At 41.4% G+C, this 26797-nt stretch overlaps 3 protein-coding genes across 12 annotated transcripts in view; 2 read left to right on the top strand and 1 right to left on the bottom strand.

Moving 5' to 3' along the window:
- The window catches only part of TOR1AIP1 (torsin 1A interacting protein 1), a 43985-nt gene extending 39170 nt beyond the window's left edge, over positions 1 to 4815 (bottom strand). For all 5 annotated transcript variants that reach the window (XM_086343550.1, XM_086343548.1, XM_086343549.1 and 2 more), the window contains exons 1-2: positions 4127 to 4815; positions 1664 to 1741 (exon numbers count right to left, since the gene is read on the bottom strand). In XM_086343550.1, coding sequence (XP_086199676.1) covers positions 1664 to 1741; positions 4127 to 4607 — 559 coding nt within the window. In that variant the 5' untranslated portion in view covers positions 4608 to 4815. The remainder of the gene's footprint in view (positions 1 to 1663; positions 1742 to 4126) is intronic.
- The window catches only part of LOC147356284 (torsin-1A-interacting protein 2-like), a 44815-nt gene continuing 21959 nt past the window's right edge, over positions 3942 to 26797 (top strand). For 4 of the 6 annotated variants that reach the window (XM_086343556.1, XM_086343555.1, XM_086343553.1 and 1 more), the window contains exon 1: positions 9719 to 9843. The gene's annotated coding sequence lies outside the window, so the exon portion shown is untranslated. Of the gene's footprint in view, positions 4290 to 9718; positions 9844 to 26797 lie in introns of those variants that run through there. The other 2 variants (XM_086343554.1, XM_086343557.1) reach the window with 2 other exon arrangements.
- LOC147356285 (torsin-1A-interacting protein 2) lies at positions 4150 to 25147 on the top strand. The gene is made up of 2 exons (XM_086343559.1): positions 4150 to 4289; positions 22535 to 25147. Exon 2 carries the CDS (start codon positions 23199 to 23201, stop codon positions 23592 to 23594), a length of 396 nt encoding a protein of 131 aa, XP_086199685.1. The 5' UTR covers positions 4150 to 4289; positions 22535 to 23198; the 3' UTR covers positions 23595 to 25147.

A 26797-nucleotide genomic window follows, 5' to 3' on the forward strand; every position in this document is an offset into this window, starting at 1 on the left:
AAAAGTTGGCTTAAAGCTCAACATTTAGAAAACTAAGATCATGGCATCCGGTCCCATCACTTCATGGGAAATAGATGGGGAAACAGTGGAAACAGTGTCAGACTTTATTTTTCTGGGCTCCAAAATCACTGCAGATGGTGACTGCAGCCATGAAATTAAAAGACGCTTACTCCTTGGAAGGAAAGTTATGACCAACCTAGATAGCATATTCAAGAGCAGAGACATTACTTTGCCAACAAAGGTTCGTCTAGTCAAGGCTATGGTTTTTCCTGTGGTCATGTATGGATGTGAGAGTTGGACTGTGAAGAAGGCTGAGCGCCGAAGAATTGATGCTTTTGAACTGTGGTGTTGGAGAAGACTCTTGAGAGTCCCTTGGACTGCAAGGAGATCCAACCAGTCCATTCTGAAGGAGATCAGCCCTGGGATTTCTTTGGAAGGAACGATGCTAAAGCTGAAACTCCAGTACTTTGGCCACCTCATGCAAAGAGTTGACTCATTGGAAAAGACTCTGATGCTGGGAGGGATTGGGGGCAAGAGGAGAAGGGGACGACAGAGGATGAGATGACTGGATGGCATCACTGACTTGATGGACGTGAGTCTGAGTGAACTCTGGGAGTTGGTGATGGACAGGGAGGCCTGGTGTGCTGCGATTCATGGGGTCACAGAGAGTCGGATACGACTGAGTGACTGATCTGATCTGATCTGACTATCAAATGTAGCCTAATGCCACTTGATACTAAGATGCAAACAGTTCTATACTTTAACATCTCTAAAATTGGGATATATTATACAATCTAAGGCACACTACCCTTAACTGGCAGCATTTCTTCCTCCTAAGTGAAAGTGAAAGATGCTCAGTTGTGTTCAACTCTTTGTGACCAATGGACTATACAGTCCATAGAATTCTCTAGGCCAGAATACTGGAGTGGGTAGCCTTTCCCTTCTCCAGGGGATCTTCCCAAACCAGGGTTAGAACCCAGGTCTCCTGCATTGCAGGCAGATTCTTTACCAGCTGAGCCACAGGGAAACCCAAGAATACTGGAATGGGTAGCCTATCCCTCCTCCAGCAGATCTTCCCGACCCGGGAATCAAACCGGGTCTCCTGCATTGCAAGCGGATTCTCTACCAACTGAGCTATCAGAGAAGCCCAAGAAGAGGATGTTATCTTACAACTGATGAGATCCTAGATTTAATAAAATACAGTATCAAATTGAGATTGATTATATTGTATCATGATTTTACTATGCAGACCATTTAATCCATTTTACATGACACTTATTCATTCAACACTTAACAAGCTTTACTGAGCAGCTAATTATTCCATGGGAGAGTGACAGTGAGGTACTTGGGGCAAGTGAAGGGGCTTCGGAGAAGACAAGCCTAGGTCTGAATTTGGCTCAGTCACAAAGCAAGCAATCTTAAGAGAAAAGTCAGCTACTCTGAGCTCCAGTTTCCTCACCAAAAAAGTGGGTACATCTATCCTGACAAATGCTACTATTTAACAATTTAACAACCTAAAAATAAGATTCACTGAAACTTTGAATGAGGTATGATTTGGGACCCCTGATTGACCCAATAATCCAATAACCCAATAATTATAGGCTATAATCTATACATAAAAAAAGCTGACAGGTTAGAAAAAAACAAACTCAACTCTTCTTACCTGGAGTCTCTTGTGTTCTCCTGATAGCTTTCTTTGTGACCGTTGGGCTTAAAACAGTTTGTGAAGGTGGTTCATCCTCTAAAGAATAGACATAACAATTGTAAAATTCACAATATGCAAAGTGAGTAGAGATTACGTATATTAACAGCAATATATAAATAGAAACGCAAGTAATTCATTCTGTTATGAAAACTTGGTCTCTCTGTGCACGGGTGCCACATCAAATCCCAGAGACAGAGTTGTGAGTGAAGCAGAAAAGGATAGCTTTACTACTTTGCCAGGCAAAGGGAGACACACAGGCTTCTGCCTTGAAAAACTACGTGTCCCATCCCCGGAGGACTTCACGAGTGTTTTTATAAGTGGGTCAAAGGTGGGGTGTCTGACAAGATACGGGTGTGAGCAGGGTCTGCACTCCCTTACTCTCATCTCAGGTGGTCAGTCTCCTAATCCTGATGATTAATCTGGGCCTTTTAATCTTGCATCAGGTGACTTCTTGGTTGTTCTTCCCTTGATTAGCAACTGTTGGAACCTGCCATTTGGAACTCAGAGAAGGTCATAATGGCTGGCGTACTGCCTCCAAACAATGGGGAGACTCACAGGGGCCCACTCAGTTTCAATCCCTTCAGAAATGTGTAATTAAGGGGTTCCCTGGTGACTCAGTGGTAAAGAATCTGCCTGCCAATGCAGAAGACTCGGGTTTGACCCCTGGGTAGGGAAGATCCTCTAGAGAAGGAAATAGCAACCCATTCCAGTATTCTTGCCTGGGAAATCCCATGGACAGAAGAGCCTAGTGCATTACAGTCCATAGGGTGGCAAAAAGAGTCAGACACGACTTAGGGGACACTAAACAACAAAAAATTAGGTTTACCAAAACCTGGGAATTGAACTAGTAAGAGCTACTCTTTAGGACAACATAAAAATAAACTACTCACCAATGATGCTTTACAAAATAAATATAGAAATATTACTCTAGAAAATTTAAAAGATGGACTAAAGAGGAAGACTGAAAAACGTGTAGATTCTCATAGATTTACTAAAAATAGAAGTAAATCCTTTGTGTGTTTTTTTAAAAAAAAAAAACTAGCTTATACAATTGCACCGGCCTGTGTGGAAGAGTCAATACAACTTAGCATATTCCCTTTGCCTTCCAAAGCATTCTTCTAGCTATTGGAGATATAGAAAGAAGATCAACACTGAAATATAACATGGTCCCTCAAATATATATGTAGGATCTTTGTCTTCACAAGTTTATAACCTTAAAAGAGAGATAAAACATGTATAGGGGTTAAACGGTCTTGCATTGCTACTCCCAACAGTAACTCACATATCTTTAACATAATTTCCAAAATCATCAACACTTCTACTGTGTCCACATTTTAGGCATCAGCAGGCAATGTGCAGTCTATTACCCAGCTCTAAATTGAAAATCCACCTCCTCTTCATCGTATCCACCAATGGTCTATCACCAACTACGTAATCCCATTATGATTCAAACCCCTTGGTTTTACCTCACAGGTGCCCTACCTGGAGCCAACATGAAACTCCATCTGTGACTCAGTGTTAGATGGGGAAGAAGGGGCAGTGTGGCAAAGGATGCATTACCGGCGTTGATTCATCTGTGCCTTTCCTAAGACTACACAATCACTTTCTCAGTAACCCTGTGGCCCATTTAGATGAAAACTAATTAAAGTCTTGCTTTGTCACGCTACTACTTAACTACTTAGGTTACACTGATGGTCCCCAATATGCGAATTTCTGGCAGAGACCACCACACTAGAGAAAGATCGATCAGTTCAAGTTTATCACACACTGGGAAGCTTCAGGTTCAGGATGACTGCCTTGACCCCATTTCAGTGTAAACATGTGGGTGGGATCTCAAATCAATTCATCAACTACGCTAGTCCTCAAAACGGCCACTCACGAAATTCCCCTTCCTTTCTCCCCCCCTGGATAGTGACCGGGAAAGACTGGAAGGTTAGAGGAGGACCAAAAATCTCATTGAAGGACTTCTGGTCTCGGAGTTAAAGGAGGAAATGGAAGTGGCTTAGGCAGAAACATCCGCAGGGTAGAGACAACCAATTTGAAACCGATGTGAAACTGAACTCTGAGTGATTCAGTGTCCTGCCTTTTGCCTAACTCGCCGCCCCGAAGTGCAGGCCTGCAGAAAACAGGCAATTTCCTGACACCTCTAAATTGATGCCCAGGGAAGCACGCGGCTCCTCGACTCTGCTCAGGTCACTACGCACGACCGCCTTTCCTTCCGGCCCCCCCGCCCTGCCACTTTCCCGCCAGCCGACGGGGCGGCCCGGAGGAGGGGGCTCACGTCCATCCCGGAGAAGCTCAGAGGGGATGAGCTCAAGGCAGGCACACGCCCGCCCAGGGAGCGCACACCCTTCACGCGTACCCGCCCACGGCACTCCCTCCCTGACTCGCGGCTGACACTGTTACCTCCGACTGTCTCACCTTCGGATGAATGGGAGTCCCGTAATCCTCTTCTGGTCGTAACCGGAGAGGGTCGTAGCGGAGGCGGCGGCGAGTGCGGCTGCTGCTGGAGGAGAGTGGCTCTCCGCGTCTGCATCTCCTCGGCTTCGTGGAGTCGGGGCTGCCTTCGCTGCCGAGACCGAAGGTAATAGGCGCTTTCTCTCACTTCCTCTTTCGCCGAATCGGGCCGGAACCCTTCTAGCGGAATCTGTCTTCCCACCCGGGCCTTTTCTTTGGCCGCCCGGGGTTCGAAGTCGCCGTACACTTCGGGCGGCTCTTCTGAGAACCTCACTTCCCGCCGGCCGTGGCGCGACGGCGTAGGAGTTCCGTACGCAGGCACGTCACCGCTGCCGCCATTTTGAGGGGCGAGCCGGGGCCTTCCCTCCCGTAGCGGAGCCCTGGGCGTGACGTACAGCGCCCATCCTTCTCTCTCCGGCTCCGCCCGCTGCCCCTCGCCTGCCATAGTTGTTGACGTAGCTTGAGTCGATCGCGAAGGTGTTTTGCGGTGCCCTTAAGAGTCTCCTGCCGTTGGTGGCGATCGTTTTTCGGGAGTGAAGGGCGGTGGTGTCGGCGGTCAGGGAGGCAGTTGAGCGTCGCCGGGGCTGCCGCCTGCGTCGTCGCTGCTGTGCTGCAAACCGGCCTCTGGGCCCATGGTGTGCTCCGAGGGCTGTGGGAGAGGCAGTGCCTGTGCTGGGTCAGCTGCCGCGGGTCACTCCCGCCTCCTGGCTGAAGGCACTAAAGAGGAGGAGAAGAGCGAGGAGGCGTCGCTGTCCTCGGCCTTCGGGGAGGGAGGGAGGGAAGACGGAGAAGGGACAAGTGGCTGGGCAAATTGCCGGTCCACAGTCCAGCTGCTCCTGGCAACTGCTGCCTGCTCGCAAGAGGCGCTGGGTCGGGCCCCCAGCACAGCGTAGCTGGGAAAGGCGGAGTGAAACGCGGGTGGAGGTTTCGCTCCTCAGCCCCAGGCTGTTGCGCAGTTTTCCCGCAGCCTTTTTGATCGACTCCTGCCTTCGCCGTACCTTTCCAAGTGTCCCTTTGCAGGGCTGATAAGACATATTCGCAGGTGTCATCTTTCCCTGGAGAAAATTTTAGTTTCAAGTTCCTTGGGAAGGCAGTTTACCAGTTTTAGGTTTTAAAAGTCTCGTTGAGTGTACGAAATCGCATCTACAGGCTTACCTGGGTGGATTTCCATTTACAAAACGTACGCAGCAACCAGTATTACTCCTGATTTCGTATAAAGGCTGTACTTCAGCAACACTGTTCAGAGACTTTGTTAGTGCTGTGTTATGGACAGTGAGAAATCAACAAATACTTTGATTAAAGACAGCACTGTAATTTTCAGTTGTGATCCATTATTTTCACTTTGATTCTGAGCATGACTTGATACACTGCATTTGATACAGGGTTTTTTCTGCGTTTAGTTTACTGAATAAGAAAGCATGACAAAGCCATTTGTTTCACTTCTGTGTGGAAAATCTGCAAATATCTAAAGTTAGACACACTGAGGGAATGTTATTGAAAAATCGGTTAATCTTGCCTTCACATACACACACCCTTCTCGGACGATTTTCTGTAATTGATTTTAGTGACTAGACTTAAAAATTTGCAGTTTGGATAGCAGTTACAGTGAATGGGCCTGAAAATTTTGAAGTGAAGTGAAAGTCGCTCAGTCATGTCCGACTCTTTGGGACCCCATGGTGTACAGTCCGTGGAATTCTCCAGGCCAGAGTACTAGAGTTAGTCTTTCCCTTCTCCAGGGGATCTTCCCAATCAGGATTCGAACCTAGGTCTCCCGTATTGTGGGCATATTCTTTACCAGCTGAGCCACAAACGTGTTTACTCTTTCAAGTATTTAAAATCACTTTAGAATGTTTTTGAGCAACTCATTGTCCAAACTGGGTACATATTTCATTTTAATGAAATCTTAATGATGTCGTGTTTTCACTAATAGTCCATAAATTTGGTCACAGACACGAGTAATTACATGCTTTAGAATCACCTAGGTTTTTGCTTGATGGAAGCTCTCGTTTAGTTTTCTGTTTTGTTTTTTTTTAAATTATATACAATATAGCCAAAGAAACTGAAGGAATAGCAACATGAGAGATGCTACTTTTTAAAGAATCTTTTAGGGAAAATTAAAAGCATGTTCTCCCTTGTCAGCCTGAGTTAGTATATTTGGAAAATTTGTGAGACTTTTCTCTGACAAAATGCTGAGAAGTGTTGATACTTGATTAATATCTGGCTTTTACTGGTTTTAACTAGTGCTTTATAAGGTACCTATTATATTACTCTATTAATATGTAACAGGAAAAGTACTGTAATAGATGAAAAGATATAATAGATTCAAGGATATAATAAAGGATATAATAGATTAAAGGATATAAAACTATACAAGTAGTATTAATAAAATTCATATTATAGTGGTAATATTGATACAAATATTAAGCTCTTTAAAACAGTTATGAGGACAGTTAACTTTATAGAAACTTGGATACAGATTGTTAAACAGATTTGGGGGGATGTATTAAAAAGACAGGAGATTCAATACATTAGTACATGTATTGTTGCTGCTAATTTGCTTCAGTCCTGTCCCAGACTGCAGGCCCACAGACTGTACCCCACCAGGTCCTCTGTCCATGGGATTCTCCAGGCAAGAATACTGGAGTGGGTTGCCATGCCCTCCTCCAGGGAATCTTCCCGACCCAGGGATTGAAGCTGCATGTCTATGTCTCCTGCATTGGCAGGCAGGTTCTTTACCACTAGCACCACCTGTGTCATCTTGTAATTAAAAATGCTTGAAGAACTTAGGAATGGTTTTCAAAATCATGAGCTTACGCAGGATCAGAGGAATAGTAACTTTAGCATTAAAACATACATTTTTTTAGGGTTTTCCCTCTTTTGTCTAGGTAATAAGGGTACATAATCCTAGCTCTGCCATACGTGCCTCCCACACTTAGCAACCTGACAAATAACCAACTTTCATTACCAACTGTGAGGTAAAGCTAAACCCTTGTCGAACCAGATATTCTGCTGTAGATGTTTTCCAAACCCAAGGGTGGCACAAAAGAAGTGACATTATAGAGACGGTAGACTCCACTAATATCATAAGGGAACTGCTGGACTGCTAATACCAAGAGGAAGCATGAACTCTGAATGTTAAACAGTTATTGTGGGAGTTTGAGATCTGTGGAGGAATTCAATGAATCGAAAGAGAACAAGAGAAGAAATGATTAGAACAAAGAATGCTATGCTATGCTACGCTAAGTCACTTGAGTTGTGTCCGACTCTGTGCAACCCCATAGACGGCAGCCCACCAGGCTCCCCCGTCCCTGGGATTCTCCAGGCAACAACACTGGAGTGGGCTGCCATTTCCTTCTCCAGTGCATGAAAGTGAAAAGTGAAAGTGAAGTCACTCAGTGTCCAACTGTTATCGAGTGTCCGACTGTCAGCGACCCCATGGATTGCAGCCTAACAGGCTCCTCCGTCCATGGGATTTTCCAAGCAAGAGTACTGGAATGGGGTGCCATTGCCTTCTCCGAGAACAAAGAATAGACTCATTAATTCATGTATTTATTAAACGTCTGTGTTGAAACAGAATAGATACTTAATAAGTATATGAATTCAATTAAGAGTATTTTTCACCCTGAGGGAATTTGCCATATATTAGGGAAGACAGATATATACAAAATTATAATGCCAATTATATATTGGCATTAATTTAAATACCTATTAGGCCTCAGTCTAGAAATCTAATGTTCTTGACACTGGATTTCTAAGTAAAGCAGCTATTTTAATAAGATAATTTTTGTACATGAGTTTTTTGTTTGCTGTTCTGTTGCTAAGTCATGTCTGACTCTTTGCAACCCCATGGACTCCAGCAGCCAGGCTCCTCTGTCCTCCACTGTCTCCTGGAGTGTTTAGTTCAGGGTAAGCAGAAATCCTGTTATGTAGTGAGAAAGCATTTATCAATTCATTGTACATAGTGTTCACAGTTTTGGTCAGAAGAATAACTGTGGGGTTATATCTTAGTAGAAAAAGGTAACATTGTTATTTTTAATAAAAAGATTAAAATATTAAATAAGAGGAAGTAAAGACATAATAGCCAGCTGCATTTATTCCCCATTCTCACAAGTAATAGAAAAAATATTTTGAAGACAATATAAATGAAAATGTCTTGCTGGAAATGAAGTGACAACAATAAATGGCCTTCCACTTATTCTTTGTTAAATTCGAAATTGCAATTAAACATCTAAAAATGTTCCCAAATCCTGCAACTTCTGCCAAAAAAGGATGATTGAAGACACCAAAAAAATAAGTTATTTACATGAAGAATCATTAACCCAATAAAATTTTGAGCTTGTGCTATGTACTGCTGTCGCTACTGCTGCTAAGTCACTTCAGTCGTGTCCGACTTTGTGTGACCCCATAGACGGCAGCCCACCAGGCTCCCCTGTCCCTGGGATTCTCCAGGCAAGAACACTGGAGTGGGTTGCCATTTCCTTCTCCAGTGCATGAAAGTGAAAAGTGAAAGGGAAGTCGCTCAGTGTCGCGTGCGACTCTTCGAGACCCCATGGACTGCAGCCCACCAGGCTCCTCCGTCCGTGGGATTTTCCGGGCAAGAGTACTGGAGTGGGGTGCCATTGCCTTCTCCGGTGCTGTGTACTAGGTAAACTCTATTCTAGGTGCTGGGGATATAGCAGAGAAGACTAGACCAAAGACAACCCTCTTTTCTTTCTAGGATTGTATATTCTATGGGAGTCAGATAAAAATCAATGTAAGTAAAATAGTACGTTGGTCAGGAGTTTTATAGGAAAAAATTAGGAAAGGGGAAGTGAGATTTATATGAGCAGATTTCTTCTCTGTTGTCTTGAATGGCCTAGTTCAGGAACAGGACTTTTAGACTGACTTGACAGTTGCCCTTAACCAATTATGTGTTCTTGGGTAAACTGCTTTCCATCTCTCAATTTTCATTTTTATGAAATTAATAGATCAAGAAAACAGATCTTTTATCCATTTAGCCGACACTTTTGTTCATTATCTCATTTACTCACAACCACCTTATGAGGTATGTATGTAGCGTTGTCCGCATTTAACATGGGGGCACGCACCTCATAAAGGTGGCAGTCGGTTTCCAAATCATGCCTGACTGGTGCTTGCCATTATCGTTGGCTAGTGCCGCTCACTGCGTAAGTTCCATTGGTTCCTCAAGCCTGTGAGCTTTAGGTCTTTTTAAGGGCTCAGTTCAGTTCAGTTCCGTCGCTCAGTCGTGTCCGACTCTTTGCGGCCCCAAGGGCTGCGCCAGGCTTCTCTGGCCATTCACCAACTCCAGGGCCCTCCAATATGTTGCAGAGATGTCTGCCTTCGGGTCAGAGAGCAGCGCGACTGCGAGAACGCTGGGAGGCTTTGCGGTTCTGTCCCTGCACTCCCCACGCCTCCAGCTTCCCGCCCCGCCGCCGGCTGGCCGGGGGAGTGGAGCCGGGGGTGACGCCTGGGGGAGGAGGAGGAGGGGCCGGCGCCTACCAGTCCCAGCATTCCGCGGGCGCCTACCCTCCCCGCGGAGGTCGCCATCACGTGGGCAGGGACGGGGCGACGTTCAGTTCGGCGGCGTCCGAGGGGTGCAGCCCCGCATCGTGAAGCAGAAAGAACGCTCGAAAGGCTCTCCTGACGTTGACAGTCGACGGTTTAAAACCTCGCTAGACATTGTAAGTAAAATGTGTGTACAACTTTCCCATGTTTTAATATTTGATCTGATACCTTCTTTTTAAATATCTTTCAGAAAAGATCCCTCCCCACCCCCACCTCCTTACCGCAAAAACCTTAAACGGAGCAGGTTGGAGGTATATTTTTGTTTTGGAGTGAAAAAGAGAATCGCGTAAACATTAAACACAGGAAGGTGAGACTAAATGTTTGGTTTGGACCTTGAGACGAGAAGTAGAATTCCTCTAAGGTTCAAATGTAAACGGGAAATCTACCAGTGCAGGTGTTGGTTACTCTCTTACCTCCGTGTTTGACTGGATTCCATCATTCGTCGTCTTCATCCTTGTAAGATAGTGCCCCGGCCGCCCTCACTCCCCAACTCCTCACTCTTTAACACTCATAATGCTTCTTTCATGTAGGTAGTGTTATTCTATTTTGTGGTTACTAAGAAAATCAGCCTTAATGGTGCTAAAAAGAGCGAAGTTTGAAGTTTTAATGAGACCCTGCAATTACCAATTCATTACATTATTATATATGTATTCCCAATTGTATTTCATACCCGGTGAGAAAGTTTATCCCCTTTTCGTCCCTTCAAAAAAAATGTAGTGCTTAATCAGTAGTGCTTAATTGAAAGATTTTATACACAAGATACAAAAATCAGTTATCTTAATCTGATTCAATACACTGTTTTTATTTCAATTTTACCTCTCTTAAGGTTCTAAAACATTTTATTTTGGATCTCTATAAGAGATTCCTTCATTGTGTCTGTTTGTTGAGAGTTAGGGCTGTGACTGTTCTCCATATCTATCAGTTCAGTTTTGTTTTTCAAGCACAGGATTAGTATGTAACTGGCCAGTGGAAAATAATTTTAAAAGGAACTTAATGGTAGAGGAACTGAAAATGTTCCTGGAATCTTTTATGTGGATTAGAATAGTTTGGAAAACTGGCTTTTGCTTTGAAAACTTTGAAAGCCTCTCCTCAGCAATATTTTTTATACTGAACGCAGAGTCCAGAACTTGATTACCAGTTTTGCTTCTGGTTTATCACGTAACCATAAGTGACTCATTTAAGCAGTATTTCACTTGTTTTTTTTTAACTTATGTAGAGATAATACTAGCCTGAGAGCGTCTGTAATTCACAAATAAAGTAAAAAGAATTTATCTAATTATTTGGGGGTTATTGGGTATTTTAATAATATACAGTGCCTTGTATGTAATCTATCTTTGCCGTGGAAGTAGTTTTGAAAGCTGAATGATAATCCACATTCCTCTGAAGTGAAACTTGAATTTCCTGAAGGAAAGTTTGCTCAGAGAAGCTTGGTATGCTTTATGCTGTTTCTCATTTTGCATTTAGAAATTTAATTGTGTTAAAATTTCATTGCTAGTCAATATTTTATGACTATTGTGCCCAGCAAGAGATAATTCAGTACACTGATTATACTTTATCGTAGGTTTTGGACAGCAGATTAAGCACTTGTGAGTAAAGAAAGATGGCTCCCACATTGGTTATGAGCATAGACTTTGGAGTCACAGCTGAATTTAAATTCCTGTCCTGTCACTTTGTAACTTGGGCAGGTTACTTTATCACTCTGAGTCCATGAAAGCAGAGATTTAGAGTTGTTCGGAACATTAAATGGGATAGTTTAAGAACCTAAGTGGAAACAGTTATTGCCAATTGGGCTAATTTTCTCTTTACTAATATTAAAATAAGTGGCATATGGTTCTGATAATCAAAATAGAGTGGAGGAAACTTTACCTGTAATTCCACTACCTCAACAAATCAAAAATTTTTAATTTTTATATACTCTTCTTTAGCATCCGTTCATGGATATACATAATGTAAATAACATTTTTGCAGATAGGCAAGTTTAAGACATTAGTTTGTAAACTTCTGAAGGTTTTGTCTTAATTATACAAATAGAGCTTTCTGGTTCTGCCTCTCTGATCTACTAGCGATGAAAGAGCAGAACTTTCCTTGAGCACAGTTTCCACTTGTTTTCTTCAGTCCGAAAAGTAACTGTCTAGTTGCACTTTCACTTAGTTAGACTAATAATAAACATTTTCTGAGACTTATTTTGTGGTAAGGACTGCACATTGTCTCTTTAACACTCATAATGCTTCTTTCATGTAGGTAGTGTTATTCTATTTTGTGGTTATTAAGAAAATCAGAGAAACAGGGAAGAGTTCACCAAGTCAGGTGCTGGAGTAGTCATTCAGGCCTAGGCAGTCTGACTTGAGGGGACTGTGCTGCCAGTCTTTCCTATTTATAGATTCACTATATGGATGTCAAGTTGTATGTGTATGCAGGAGATGATCCTGGAGGCTGACTTACAACTTCTTTGTATAAAAACAACAAACAGTATTTGTACCTTACAACAACCATGACCACCACATGTAAAAAAAAAAACAGGAGTAGGGAGGTGTTTAGTGTCTTCACAGTTGAGGCATTCACCTATAGTTTTAATAGTTGTGGTAGTAAAAAATATGATTTATATACCAGACAAGTTATTAAGACTAAAATTTCCCTTTTTTTTTATTAGAGATAAATATCATAAAGTAAATACAGGGTTTCTAGTGAAAGAGAGCTACCTTTTCTTCACTAAAACAGTGTTTATAAGTGTTTTTTAAACTTTATAAGGAGCATCAGACTCATCTGGTGAGCCTCTTAACACAGATTCCTGTACATCCTCAAAGTTTCTGGTCTAATCAGTCTAGGGTGGGGCCCAAGAGTTTACATTTCTAATAAATGCCCAGGTGATGCTAATGATTTCCAGCTAATGAGTTCAGTAAGGAAACAAGTATTAGTGGTGGTTGTCCAAATTGTTGGCCTGATAGTGAAACCTCAGTAGCATTGAGCACCCAGCTCCTGTTTTAAAACACTATCCTCTAATAAAAGGAACCAGAACTTTTTTGGGGGGGAGGGAAGCTCTTGAATCTAGGGCATGGGCAGGGAAAATATAAGAGGAGCCTGAAACATTTTGTGGTGCTGGAAATTAAGGAGATGCTCAAAATGGTTTGGGAGCTCGTTGAAAAGACACAAGAGTGACTTGAAGGAGCTCCTGATTGCCAAAGTTGGAACAACTTGCGTAATAGAATGCATAATGGTAGTACTGGATTTTAACTCATAGAATAAGTGGCCACAAGTCCATACTGACATAGCGGAGTACATAAATAGGATTCAAGAAGGGACAGCTCTTTCTTATAGAAGAATTCCAATAAACAAACATGGCAAGAAGGAAATAGAAAATCACTATTACGCAAAACAGCAGCATAGTAATTATTGCAAACAAAATGTACCTGTAATGCTGGTAGGTGAAAGTTTGAGGAAATACAGGCTATTTGCGCAGTCTCAGAGTGTCTCCCCAAGATAATTATTAGTAACTTGACAGTGGCGATACCATGATAACCAACTGACCAAGGTTAAAATCTCCACAGAAATAAGGCTTATGGATATCATGAACCCAGTGATGTGATGCACTTAGAAATACATCATTTCTTTGGTATTATTCTTGCCCAAAATGCATAACCTCTTTATCTTTCTACTCATGCTGCTGCTGCTACTCAGTCGCTTGAGTCGTGTCTGACTCTGTGCAACTCCATAGACAGCAGCCTACCAGGCTCCCATCCCTGGGATCCTCCAGGCAAGAACACTGGGGTGGGTTGCCATTTCCTTCTCCAATGCATGAAAGTGAAAAGTGGAAGTGAAGTCACTCAGTCGTGTCCGATTCTTAGCGACCCCATGGACTGCAACCTACCAGGCTCCTCGGTCCATAGGGTTTTCCAGGCAAGAGTACTGGAGTGGGGTGCCAGTGCCTTCTTTTCTACTCATGGGAAAACATTATAAACACAAATTGAGGGACATTCTACAAAATAACCAACTGATATTTTTCATAAATATCAAGGTTGCAAAGACCAGGAAAAGTCACAAAAGATAATGACAGAAACTGTCACAGATTGGAGACTCAGGAGAATAAACAACTAAATGCAATGAGGGATCCCAGATTGAACCATTGAACAGAAAAGGAACATTAGTGGAGAAACTGGCAGAATTCTAACAGTCTGTAGTTAATTGACTTCATGTTAATGTCTTGGTTTTATAATAGATACAAAATTAGCTCAAAATAAAATGTTTATTAAAAACGTGCTGGCTTCATGTAGATACTAAAGATGATCAGTGGAGTTGAACTGACACTGGGAATCAGTTGTGCTGCCCACTGTTGGAATCATAGCAAACTCTCTGAACCTTTGCTTTTTGCCTCTACATAAGTCATCCTAAACCTGAGATACAAATCAGCGGAGTTGGGAGGGAGCAGAACGAAGGGTAAGAAGGAAAAGAAGACTTCTGTACTCAAGGAAGGTATATATCTGAACTGCTCCAGGCCCTTGAAAAGAAACAGTTCCCTAGGGAAGTAAGTGGATTGCTTTTTATTTTTAGTGTTTAGTACTTTCTCAACTTGCCTTTTAAAAATATCGGATAAGTACTACCTAGGGAAAACACTGGGAAATAACTTTAATTTGTGGTCATAGTAATCCTAACTTATTATGACAGTGGATATGGTACAGAGGAGTGGGCAAGACTTAGTTAGGTACTTAGTTTTCAACACAGACATGCGTGGTGTTGGTTGGTGTTCAGTTAGTCCAACTCTTTTGGGATTCCATGGACGAGCTTGCCAGGTTCCTCTGTCCATGGAATTCTCCAAGCAAGAATACTGGAGTGGGTTGCCTTTTCCTTCTCTAGGGGATCTTCCTGACCCAGGGATCCAACCTGAGTCTCCCGCATTGGCAGGTGGATTCTTCATCACTGGTCCACCAGGGAAGCCCAAATTGCTGGTACAAATTCAGAAATACGTAACCTTAGCACTACTAGGTCTCACTATTGAAAACTACGAATTAACTTTTAAAAGTTTGGCTCCCAGTGTGTTAAATTGAAACTGTAGACAGAATTTGAACCATGGACTTGTGTCCATTAGGGCAAAGTAGATTGAAATGCACCAGTAAGTGTCTAAACCAGTTGTTCCCCTTTGTGGAATGCCAGGAATGCACAAACACACCTGTTAAGTTTGTCAGTTCTTCACTTTTTTTTTTTGGACTGTACCTCTCGAGGCTTGTGGGATCTTAGTTCCCCAACCAGGGATTGAACCCTGGTCCTCGGCATTAAGAACTCAGAGTCCTAACCTCTGGACCACCAGGGGAATTCTCTTTGTGTCAATTCCTGTGCAACTCAGGATATTTTTTGTTCAGCTTATCTTCTTTCGAAGAGGAATAGTGTGTGTGCCAAATAGTGCCGGAGTGTGCCTTCTCTCTGATCTCAAGACTTTGCCAAATTAAAGGTAATTCCTCACACAACAGACTGAAAACTTCTTTCAGGAGCATGTATTTTCATAATATATTTTAAGCAAAGAATTATTTTAGATTATGTGAATTTAAAAAGAAGAGGAATTCTTTTTTTTCATACTTTTTAATCTGTGCTGTGTGTGCTCAGTTGCTCAGTCGTATTCGACTCTTTGGGACCCCTTGAAATGTAGCCCACCAGGCTCCTCTGTCCATGGAATTTTTCAGGCAAGAATACTGGAGCGGGTTGCATTTCTTCCTCCAAGGGATCTTCCCAACCCTGGGATTGAGGCACCTCTTGCATCTCCTGCATTGGCAGGCAGATTCTTTACCACTTTACCTGGGAAGCCTTACTTCTTAACTCTCAACATCTAAATTTAGAACTGTTTAATGAAATAAGAAGCTTTTGAGATTTCACTTTATATGTGAGACTTATAGGGGAAGATACCCTGGAGTAGGAAATGGCAACCCACGCCACTGTTCTTGCCAGTTAATTCCATGGATAAAGGAGCCTCATGGGCTATAGCCCATGGAGTCACAAAGAGTCAGACATGACAGAGCACACACGCTTGAGACTTGTAGAGAAGCTGTCTCATACAAAAAATAGTTTTGATTATTGATTAACTTTAGAATAAAATATTCCATGTAAGAAAATATTTAAAATGGAGACTCAAGAAAATTTAGAGCATTTGTATTTTTTTCTGTGTCTGTCTTTTAGTTTTATGTATTATATGAGGACTTGGCTGAACTGATATATTTGCCTGGAGAAGTCGCCCCAACTCTACTCAATCTGAAACATATTATGCAGCCTAAAAAGAATAAGGTGGTTTTTGTCTATCAAAGGCAGATTTAAGCTGTCTAACTAACATGCATTCAGGAAATAGTGATTCTTGATATAGACTCACAATATTTAGAGATGATTATTTAATATATATTGAGCTGCCATTTTTTAGTAGATGTAAATTTCACTGGTTTAAATAGAACTGCATTTTCTATTTTGATGTTAAAGTGCTGTTTTCTAAATTTTCCTCTAATAAAGCTGCAGAAAACATCTCACACACAAAAATTTTGACTTAGGGAGATCCCTGGTAGTCCAGGGTTAGAACTGGGCACATTCACTGCCATGGCCCAGGTTGTTTTGGTTGGGGAACTAAGCCTCACAGTGCAGTAAAAAAAAAAAAAAAAAAAAATCTGATTTGTGTTTTTCTTTTGTAGTGTTGGTCTTCTGTATCTACAAGTCCAATGTCTGTGGATTCAACCAACCATGAATAGAAAATATTTGTGAAAAAAAATTCCAGAAAGTTCCAAAAAGCAAAACTTGAACTTGCTGTGCTCTGGCAGCTATTTACTTAGAATTTACTTTGTATAAGGTATTATAAGTAATCTTGAGATGTGCATAAGTTATATGAAATCCTATGCCGTTTTATATAAGGGACTGGAGTGTTCATCCCTCCGTGTGTTTTGGTATCTCTGGGTGATCCTGGATTGAATCCCCCACTTATATAGCATGACTGTATAGAGTTTATGTGGTAAAGAAGCCTTTTAAACTTTGTTTTTTGCTCACTATTGTTGGCTGGAAGGTTCTTGAAAATAAAAACATTCCAACTTCTGTGGGCCTTCCATAATCTGTGATTTCTATAGGTAATCTTTTTATATCCATCTAAAAGCCCTTAAAACCCACCCTGGTGGCTCAGACAGTAAAAGCATCTGCCTACAATGCAGGAGACCTGGGTTCAATCCCTGGGTCAGGAAGAACCCCTGAAGTAGGAAATGGCAATCCCTCCAGTACTTTTGCCTTGAAAATCCCATGGACGGAGGATCCTGATAGGCTACAGTCCGTGGGGTCGCAAAGAGTCAGACATGACTGAGCGACTTAACTTTCAAAAGCCCTTATAAGACCTTTACCTAAAGCATTGATTCCACTCTGGATTCCCTGGACATCTAGAAGTTCTGTAAGGTTTTTTCCTCTTTGTATTTATAATATTTAGCATTGTGCCTAGTACATGGTGGTTTCCTCAGTAACTTAATACAATAATCAGTCGAGTACCGGTTGTTCCCTGGGTACTTTCAGCATTTCTACAAGCCTAATGATGCACAGTGGTAAAGATGTGGGTTTGATCTCTGGGTCTGAAAGATCCCCTAGAGTAGGAAATGGCAACCCACTTCAGTATTCTTGCCTGGAGAATTCCATGGACAGAGAAGCCTGGTGGGCTATAGTCCATAGGGATCACAAAGGGTCACAAGTGACTGTGCATGCATGTGAAAATGGTTATCATATATTCACCTCAAATCAACCACTTCTGACTTAAGCTAGTGGTGTTGAGAAAGGAAACAAATCCAGAATGTCTCAGTCTTTCCAACTTTGTTACAGGTGCTTTGAATATTATCTCTGATTTAAAGTATTGAAAATTTCTAAACCAGGGCTATTAACACTGGTTTTTTACTTGTTTTATTAGAAGTTCTGACTGGCAGAGTTACATATCTAATTAATAAAATGTGAAAATGACATCATTACAAGAATGGTGGTAGTTCTGGCATCCTTCCAAAGTGAGATCTGAGGGGGGAGCCTACGAATAAAAATTGCCTTTGATATTGAAATGATTAGGAGCCATTCCTGCTCAATGGTTCTGAACCATTTCAGGTTCCTTTGGGAATCAAAATGTGTGTACAGTTGACTTTTGAACAACCCAGTTTGAATTGTGTGGGTCAACTTACATGCAGATTTTTTCAACGATAAATAGTATGGTACTGCATAGTCTGTGGTTGTTTGAATATTAGGATGCGGAGGATCCCTGCTTCCACTGCAGGGGGCGCTTCCTTGGTGCAGAACTAAGATCCCTACTTGCCGTGCTGTGTGGCCAGGAAAAAAAAATTATTTCACAGATGGAGGATTACTGTTGAATGCTTGGCCAGGTGAGGCCAGTCGAGGTTCTTTGGGCTTCATCTTGCCTGGAAGGAGAGTGCTTCTTTTCTAATACACACAAAGGCACCATATGAAAAAACAAAGTGCTGCAAAGAGATGCGTGCCTTCATAGAATATGCCAAGATAAACTTTGCTTTCCATTATGTAGCTAATGGAGAAATTAATTCCATTAATTAACATTAGGTAGGGCTTCCCAAGTAGCTCAGCTGGTAAAGAATCCGCCTTCAATGCAGGAGACCCTGTTGATTCCTGGGTCGGGAGGATCCTCTGGAGACGGGATAGGCTACCCACTCCTAATATTCTTGGGCTTCCCTGGTTACTCAGACAATAAAGAATCCACCTGCAATGCAGGAGACCTGGCTTAGATCCCTGGATTGGGGAGATCCCCAGGAGGAGAGCATGGCAACCCACTCCAGTATTCTTTCTTGGAGAATCTCATGGACAGAGGAGCCTGGCGGGCTATAGTCTGTGGGGTCGCAAAGAGTCAGACATGACTGAGTGACTGAACAACAACAAATAGTTGATTTACAATATTATATTTTCTTTTACCTTGTTTTTAGAAAGAGATAGTTGCTTGCAGACACAGCTCTGTGTCTTTCTATAGGGTTCCTCTTCCTCAGTCACCCACCTTGCCTCTGAACAGAATAATTGCTGCTGATCTTGTCCACAGTGTGAAAGTTTGGTTTTGCCTATTAATCTGTTGTTCTAGCCCACTCCTATTTTTGCTCTGCTCTAAAGAGTGGATATATATTTAAGTATAACTGATTCACTTTGCGTACGGCAGAAACTTAACCTTGTAAATCAACTGTACTCTAGTAAAAATTATTTAAAATACAAAAATGAAGATAGAAATAGAAAAAAAATAAAATACCAAATAGAGGTTATGTAAATTGTTAGGATTTGTGATACTGTGACCATTCATGTACCTCCAACCATTCAAAGAAAAAATGTTTATAATTATCTTTGAAATACTCTGCATGCCTTTCCTGACCCCATCTTCTTCCCTCTCCTATCAAAGGTAGTAATTGTCCTTGTGCTTATCTTTTCTTTTTTAGCTTTATTGCATATTTATTCCTAAGCAATATATTGAAACTATGTAAATGGAAACTATTACATAAGAGAGAGTGAGTGTATGCTTTTTATAAGAATGTCAGGGTTTTTTAGCCATTCTACTGTTTGTGGACATTTTAGCTGTTGTTTTGCTATTATACAGAGAACTACCATGAATATTTTAATTCATGTTTTTAAATAAACATGTAATTTTCTCTAGGGTAGTTACCTAAGAGTGGAGTTACTGAGTTATAGGAAACGCACATTCTCAGCTTTATTAGATACTGCCCAAAATGGTTATACTAATTTATGTTCCTGTCATTCGGGTATAAGAATTCTAGTTACTCTATGTTCTCTGATATATATTTAATATATCAAAATGGTACATGTTTTATGGGGAGGAATAGTAAAGAAGGAGAGGGAATATTGTCTCACTGTGCTCAGAGCCATAGGAGATTAGAGACTAAGGCGATGAAGTATAATCAGGAAGCTTTGGGCTCCATGTGGTGATTGACATAAACAGAGGTACAGGTTTGATGGGATTAGGTGGTCCTCATATTTTCAAGCAGATAATGGTAGTGAAGTTGTGGGGGCGAGAAGCGGGAAGGTTTGAGAATCTTGCCAGGAGTATTTTGGGGAAGGCCTCTTCACTCTTCCGGTGATAAGGCTGGGAATGAGTTAGGAGGCTGGTAGTACGTGATCTTGTTCTGAGCATTTAGTGCTTTGTAGCCCCCTTTTAACTCCCTGCTTACCTGTAGAGGCTTGAGGACCAAGGGAGGGTCGGTTTTGTCTGGAACACATGGAACACTAGAGTTCTCTTGGTTTAGGAATACTTGGAGCTCTCAGTTCAGTTCAGTTGCTCAGTCGTGTCTGACTCTTTGCGAGCCCATGGACTGCAGCACGCCAGGCCTCCCTGCCCATCACCAACTCCCAGAGTTTACTCAAACTCATGTCCATTGAGTCAGTAATGCCATCCAACCATCTCATCCTCTGTCATCCCCTTCTCCTCCCGCCTTCAATCTTTCCCAGCATCGGGGTCTTTTCCAGTGAGTCAGCTCTTCACATCAGGTGGCCAAACTGTTGGAGTTTTAGCTTCGGCATCAGTCCTTCCAATGAATATTAAGGACTGATTTCCTTTAGGATTGACTGGTTTGATCTCCTTGCAGTCCAAGGGACTCTCAAGAGTCTTCTCCAATACCACAGTTCAAAAGTATCAATTCTTTGGCACTCAGCTTTCTTTATAATCAACTCTCACATCCATACGTGACTACCGGAAAAACCATAGCTTTGACTAGACGGACCTTTGTTGGTAAAGTAATGGCACTGCTTTTTAATATGCTGTCTAGGTTAGTCATAACTTTTCTTTCAAGGAGTAAGCGTCTTTTAATTTCATGGCTTCGTTCACCATCTGCAGTGATTTTGAAGCCCCCAAAAATAAAGTGTCTCACTGTTTTCATTGTTTCCCCATCTATTTGCCATGAAGTGATGGGACCAGATGCCATGATCTTAGTAGTTTTCTGAATGTTGAGTTTTAAGCCAACTTTTTCACTCTCCTCTTTTACTTTCATCAAGAGGCTCTTTAGTTCTTCTTCGCTTTCTGCCCTAGGGGTGGTGTCATCTGCATATCTGAGTTTATTGATATTCTCCTAGCAGTCTTGATTCCAGCTTGTGCTTCATCCAGCCCAGCGTTTCTCATCATGTACTCTGCATAGAAGTTAAGCGCTTAACATATAAGCACTTGGAGCTCTAGTGCTTTCTTAACTCTTGAAGTTGGAGAAACGAAGGTTGGGAGAAGGGTGGATTTATTCTGAGCATTTGGAGCTTTAGGACTTCTTGACTCTGCTATACAGAGATGTGGAGTCATGGTGGAGGGGAGGTCTTGCCTAGGGTGTATAGAGCCCACATTGTCAAACTTGTTAATTTTTGCCAGTCTGGTGGAAATGAAATATGGTATCTTGTGGTTTTAATTGAGTTTCCCCTTTTTACTCTAAAAATTCCAAAATTCTATATCTTTTCAACATCAAACTTAGTCATATAACTTTACCACTAACTTCTGTGTTAAACCCCACAGTAATGTGGGTTTTATTCATCATCTCTTTCATGTACCCAAGATTTCCTGATTCAGCAAGTGAAACTTCTACTATAGTGGCTCCTGACAGCAGACCCTCAGGGCGATCTGCTGTACCCTGTGTTGTCACCACAAAGGTCAGAAATCCTATTTTGTGTTCACTCTTGCCTGAGAGGCTGGATTGGTAGCCTTCACACATTGTCACCTAACCTCATAAAACACATCAGTGTATCGACTCTGGTTCTGTCTCACCCCATCTGGAGCCCCCACCAAAATATTCGCTCCATGTTGCAGCCCTGTCAGAGGTGGCTCTTCAGTTATCTTTTAAAGTTGCCATTTTAAAAATGAGAATCACAGCTACTGTTGATAGTCTGTAAGGAAAATGCTTTGGCTGATCACAGCTAAGGCTATAACTGCCTCTGCTTTTCAGGCTCTATCTTTATACATTTTAACCCTGTGTAAATGGGACACCCATCTTCCCCAGTGTTCCTTAGTGCTCTCACAGAATCAGGCCTCAATCACAAAAAAATTGCCGGAGAAAGGCAGGCTATATTCTGATGATCTGTGGCACACTGTAGGTGGCTATCTACTGTTCAGCACATCCTACTTTTCCCCACCTTGTTTACTTGTTACATTTAAAGGTCATGAAGGAGTGAAAGATGGTGAAAGTGTCTCTTAATCCCAACTGATTTACTATATATGTCCCAAGAATAGTTCGGGACTGGGCCTTAATTGGCTTAAACTTAAATGTGTATAATAAGCCTATAAAGACGATGTGGGCAGTGAGGCATGTCCCTTATGGTTTCGTTTCCAGCCTTCAAAAGGATTTCACCCAACGTTCTATGCTTGGTTGTTAAGAATATTATCTAATAATTTTGTAAGGTTTTCCTTGCATTGAAGTCTGTTTTAGAAGACTGTCACCATTGTTAACATCCCACTCATTATGGTAATACTATATATATGGCACCCATTTCATGGAAGACAGATAAAAGAAGTATCAAAGTTTTACCATGTATATGATTATACAGACCGTATTATTCCCAGAGTGCAAAAGGAGTAGGAAAAATAAATACATAGTCCTAAAAAATAAATGAGACTAGTACAAATCTTAAATGAACTAGAATCTTCCCTGTTGCCCAGTCGAGCATAAGAATAACTCCCAAAAGATAAGTTGGTTTGAACCCATGTAAAGTTGTCATGGGGAATCCCATGAGACAATTCTTATGCACCTTGACTGACCCAAATGATTTCCAAATGCATGTTTCTAATGATATTATGAGCAACTCAAAGCCCATATGAGTTGTCTGAAGTTTTATTATTTACAGGTATGTGAAGCATTCCCAGAACCGTTCAACCAACTCAGCAGCAGCTACTTCCCTGTGACTGGGTCCTGATTAAGGTCCTCCCAAGAAAGACTTCATTGGATCCACGCTCAAGAGGACACTGCCAAGTTTTCCTGACCCCTCTACATCGCTATAAAGTGCTAAGGCCTTAAGACTTGGGTACTTGTATTACAGCGGCAAGAGTGACAGCACCCACCAAAGACTCATTGGACTGTCAGCTTCTGTTTCACCAAACAGACATAATAACTTACCAGCAAAGCAGAGTAAGCCAAGTGCCTCTGCAAATACCACCAGCTGATAACACACAAGAAAAAGTAACTTAGACTAGAACCCTGTCTTTTCTTAAGAAGCTGAGATTTAAAGGAGCTGTTGTGACATCTGTGCTGCTAGTAGTGACTGATAACATAGACTGGATCAGTCCCTGAGTTTGGAGACTGGCTACAAGTGAGTGAAAAATAGACAACGAAATCTTGAAGAATTGCACGGAGGTGCAAGCCAGCTTTTACCCTCTCCAAGTAATGGTGGTTGGACTCAGAAAGTGCTAAACCAAAATTGTAATAGGTCTGGTTACTTGGGTGTCTCTCTTTATTATCATTGTTGCCTCTTACTGTTACATTTGCTTTCTGTGTTGTCTCTCCAGGTCCCAATGTTCTCAGATAATTCACATTGCCCTGACTGTGGGCAGCAGTGGTTCCCTAGTTTAGAACTAGGGCATTGGTTGTACCAAACTGAACTGGTTGAGAATGAATGTTACCAAGTCTTCTTAGACCGTATTAACAGAGCTGATTATTGCCCTGAGTGTTATCCTGATAATCCTGCTAATAGAAGCCTTGTTCTTCCTTGGTCTTTCCCACTTGAGTGGGCTCCTCAAAATCTTACCAGGTGGACCTTTGAAAAAGCTTGCCACCCATTTCTTCTGGGTCCTCCACTGGTTAGAAAAAGAATACATGATTCTAGAGTTGCTGGTTTTAACCCTGCACTACAGTTAATCCTGACGAGGACAGACAAAACCTTAAACAAAAAACTTGGCCAAAGCAAATAACTTCTTAAACAGTCAAGATCTTGGAGACTCTAGAGGATTTTTGTACTAGTAGCCCAAGGAAGATGGAAAAATGACTCCTTTTTAAATCTGATTCAGACTGTCACTGCTTTGGGAAACTGCTTAAATTGTTGGATCTGCTTCCAGGGTCTATGCATCTCTTGTTCAGCATGAATTTAATTAGTAGTCCAAGCCAGACTGTTCCTCTGGAACCTGACTAATCCATATTTCCTATGTTTTGGAATTAGCTTGCTCCTCCTAAAAATCTCCACAGCCTAATCATTGATGTTATTATGACAAGGTAATCCTGAGGAGAAGCCTCATACTGTGTGTACTTTAATTATATTCTAGTAATAACTTTTGTGGGAAAGCATCCTTGTAGCTGAATTCTAGATTATTCCAGTAAAACAATTAGACATTTAATAAGAATCTATATTGTTCTAAATTCCACCTCTTATATATTAATCAGTGATAACTATATATATATATAAGATTCATTCATATCTAACCAGACATTCATCATTGGCTCTATTTGGTTTATCCTCAGTGTGGCTTTGACATTATTAACTGGTCACTGTCAGAGAAACCACATTCAGTCAGGCAACACCTATATAAGTTACAGAATAATATGCAGAAATGCCACTATCTAGTTACTTGGCTCTACATAAGCAAAGACTATCCTGTCTTTGTGGTGACTGAACTTAGAATGTCCTCCTCTGGAAATGGAAAAGTACCTGTGTTAGGAGCTAAGTGACAGAAGGAGTTATCAAACTTGACTCCATATAGATAATGAACAGTTTAGGGGAAGCATTTTTCTTGGAACTAAGAAGGACTCACCTGACATTGGCCTCATTCTGGCCTTCACTTGTTCATAAGAATCATGGAACCAGAGTTTGAGTTAAGAAACTTGGAAAAAGCAGCTGAAAACATCTCAGAGTCCACTTAACAATTTAAAAATTCCACTTAAGATGCTAAATAATCCATTGCTTATGTAGCAACTCAACGATGTTCTCAAGGTCCCAGGTTCTTTCTGTCTTTCCCCTCTGGGATCCTTATTGTATTGGCTTTTTGTCCTCACGGTTTTCTCAGTGAGTACAATATAGCTTGTTGCTGCTCCAGACATTTCAATCTCTCTCAAAGACTGGAAGTAGGGAGCAAAAACCTTTGTCCTTTGAAGTCTCTGTTTTTTATTTGGGAAGAAAATCTTTCTCTCAAAAGTCCCTCAGATTTTTCCTTACATCTCATTACATCAGGGATTTTCCCTTACATCCTTGATTCACAAGGGAGCCTGGAAACCTGACAGAGGGGAATGGAGTTGACATTGCCTGGGTAGGACACATTGTCTCCCCTAATAAAATCAGGGCTCTTCTAGGAAGAAGTGAGGAATGAATGGCTGTTGGTATGCAACAAATCATGCCTGCCACATGTTGTTAAAAGTCATTTGTTAGTCTGTATAAAGAATGTACCCCAGAGATCTACCCTATATCTGCCTTATGTCTGTCATGATTGACGTTCTCTTCTGTTCTATTGCTGAATAAATTGTGTGTGGACTGCAATACTGAGTGAAGACTAATTAGTTGATTATTAATCCTTGGTTAAGAACTACACTATCCTAAAGCTTTATCTAAAAAGTGAAAATTTACTTTGAGGTATTGCTTTTGAGGATGGTATTATAGTCAATATTACTGTCTCCTAAACTTTTTTAGACACACACCAAAAAACACTACTTATGTTCAATTCAGGAGAATAGAGAAAGGTCCTTTTGTTTTTGTTTTAACCAATCTCATTCTTAAATAGTGGCTTCCCTGGTGGCTCAGAGGGTAAAGAATCTGCCTGCAATGCGGGAGACCTGGGTTCGATCCCTGGGTCGGGAAGATCCCCTGGAGAAGGAAGTGGCAACCCCCTCCAGTATTCTTGCCTGGAAAATCCCATGGACGGAGAAGCCTGGTAGGTTATAGTCCATGGGGTCTCAAAGAGTTGGACACGACTGAGCGACTTCACTTAGAGAATAGAGAAAGGTCCTTTTGTTTTTGTTTTAACCAATCTCATTCTTAAATAGTAGGACATTAAATGGATTTACACAGTTGAGTTTCAAGTCAGTGCCTCGGTGAGCTTGTCAGAAATGCAAATTTCCTGATCTTACAGAAGTTTTGATTTCCAAGGTTTCTTATGGGGCCCAGGAATCTACATTTTATAAATAGTGCCTCAGAAGATTCTTATGCAGATGCTCTATGAACCATACCTTGAAAAATACCATAGCAGCATATCCATCATACTTAGTTACCTAGCTTAAAAGACTAGGAACCAAGAGTACTCATAATACTGTAAGATAGTGGTAGTTATTGTACTTTGCCAGTGACATATAAAGAGGTTTCATAGCAGACTGAAGGACTCTGCTGATATTTCAGGTCATAACTTAGTCACATTTTTCTCAACGGTTTGTGGGGAGGGCTTGTCGCCCTTGAATAGTTCTGTAGGGTGTCGTCGTAAACTTTGTGAGTATATGGGCAAGAGAAAGGAATCAAAAATACTAATTTTAATATTACGTTAAGAAGGGTACTTTGCCTTCATACATGATTATTATCACATACCTGATATGGTCAGCTCTCAGAAATAACATCGTGTGGTAGAGGTCATAAAATGGAGCAAGGGAGAAAATTTAGAAAACTTCATAGCTTTTCAACTTAGGTCTTTAGTAGGACTTCACTGGGTTTAAAACATTGCAGACTATTTTAAATACTCATTCATGGTTATGAATAATGAATTTGAAAGTATAAGTGTATTCCTAAAATTAATTCTTATGACAGATGATCCACTGTTTAGGATGATGTGAACCATATTAAGCTCTACTTCCATCCTCTGGGAGAATTGATAATATTACTTACATGTAATGGTGGCCATTTCTAAAATGACTTCCAGAACTACTTTCTGTTACTTTAATGCAGACCTAGGAGGAGAAATTTAATGGAAAGTACTAAAGAGAAGGCTATCTTGGGTTGTGGGTGACTGAATTAAGATTCATCTCTAAGTTGTAGCAGAACATAGTCCAGGCAAGCACACATGCAAGAAAGAATTCCATGACATCCAAGGGTAGGTGGCAATCATAATACACGTGTCTGTAAAAGTGAGTTGAGAGCCATACCCCTCTATTTCTGGAGTCTCCCCTGGCAGCCCTTGAGTCAATGCAGTCTTTGGAACACAGCTTA

The sequence above is a fragment of the Bos grunniens genome, chromosome 16 (assembly GCF_055505025.1).
Source record: "Bos grunniens cultivar Pamir isolate PY7600 chromosome 16, Bosgru_T2T1.0, whole genome shotgun sequence".
NCBI lineage: Eukaryota > Metazoa > Chordata > Mammalia > Artiodactyla > Bovidae > Bos > Bos grunniens.

What these genes read in the sequence shown, in the direction of transcription:
- LOC147356285 (XM_086343559.1), top strand. Translation starts at nt 23,199, where the DNA reads ATGTTCTCAGATAATTCACATTGCCCTGACTGTGGGCAGCAGTGGTTC.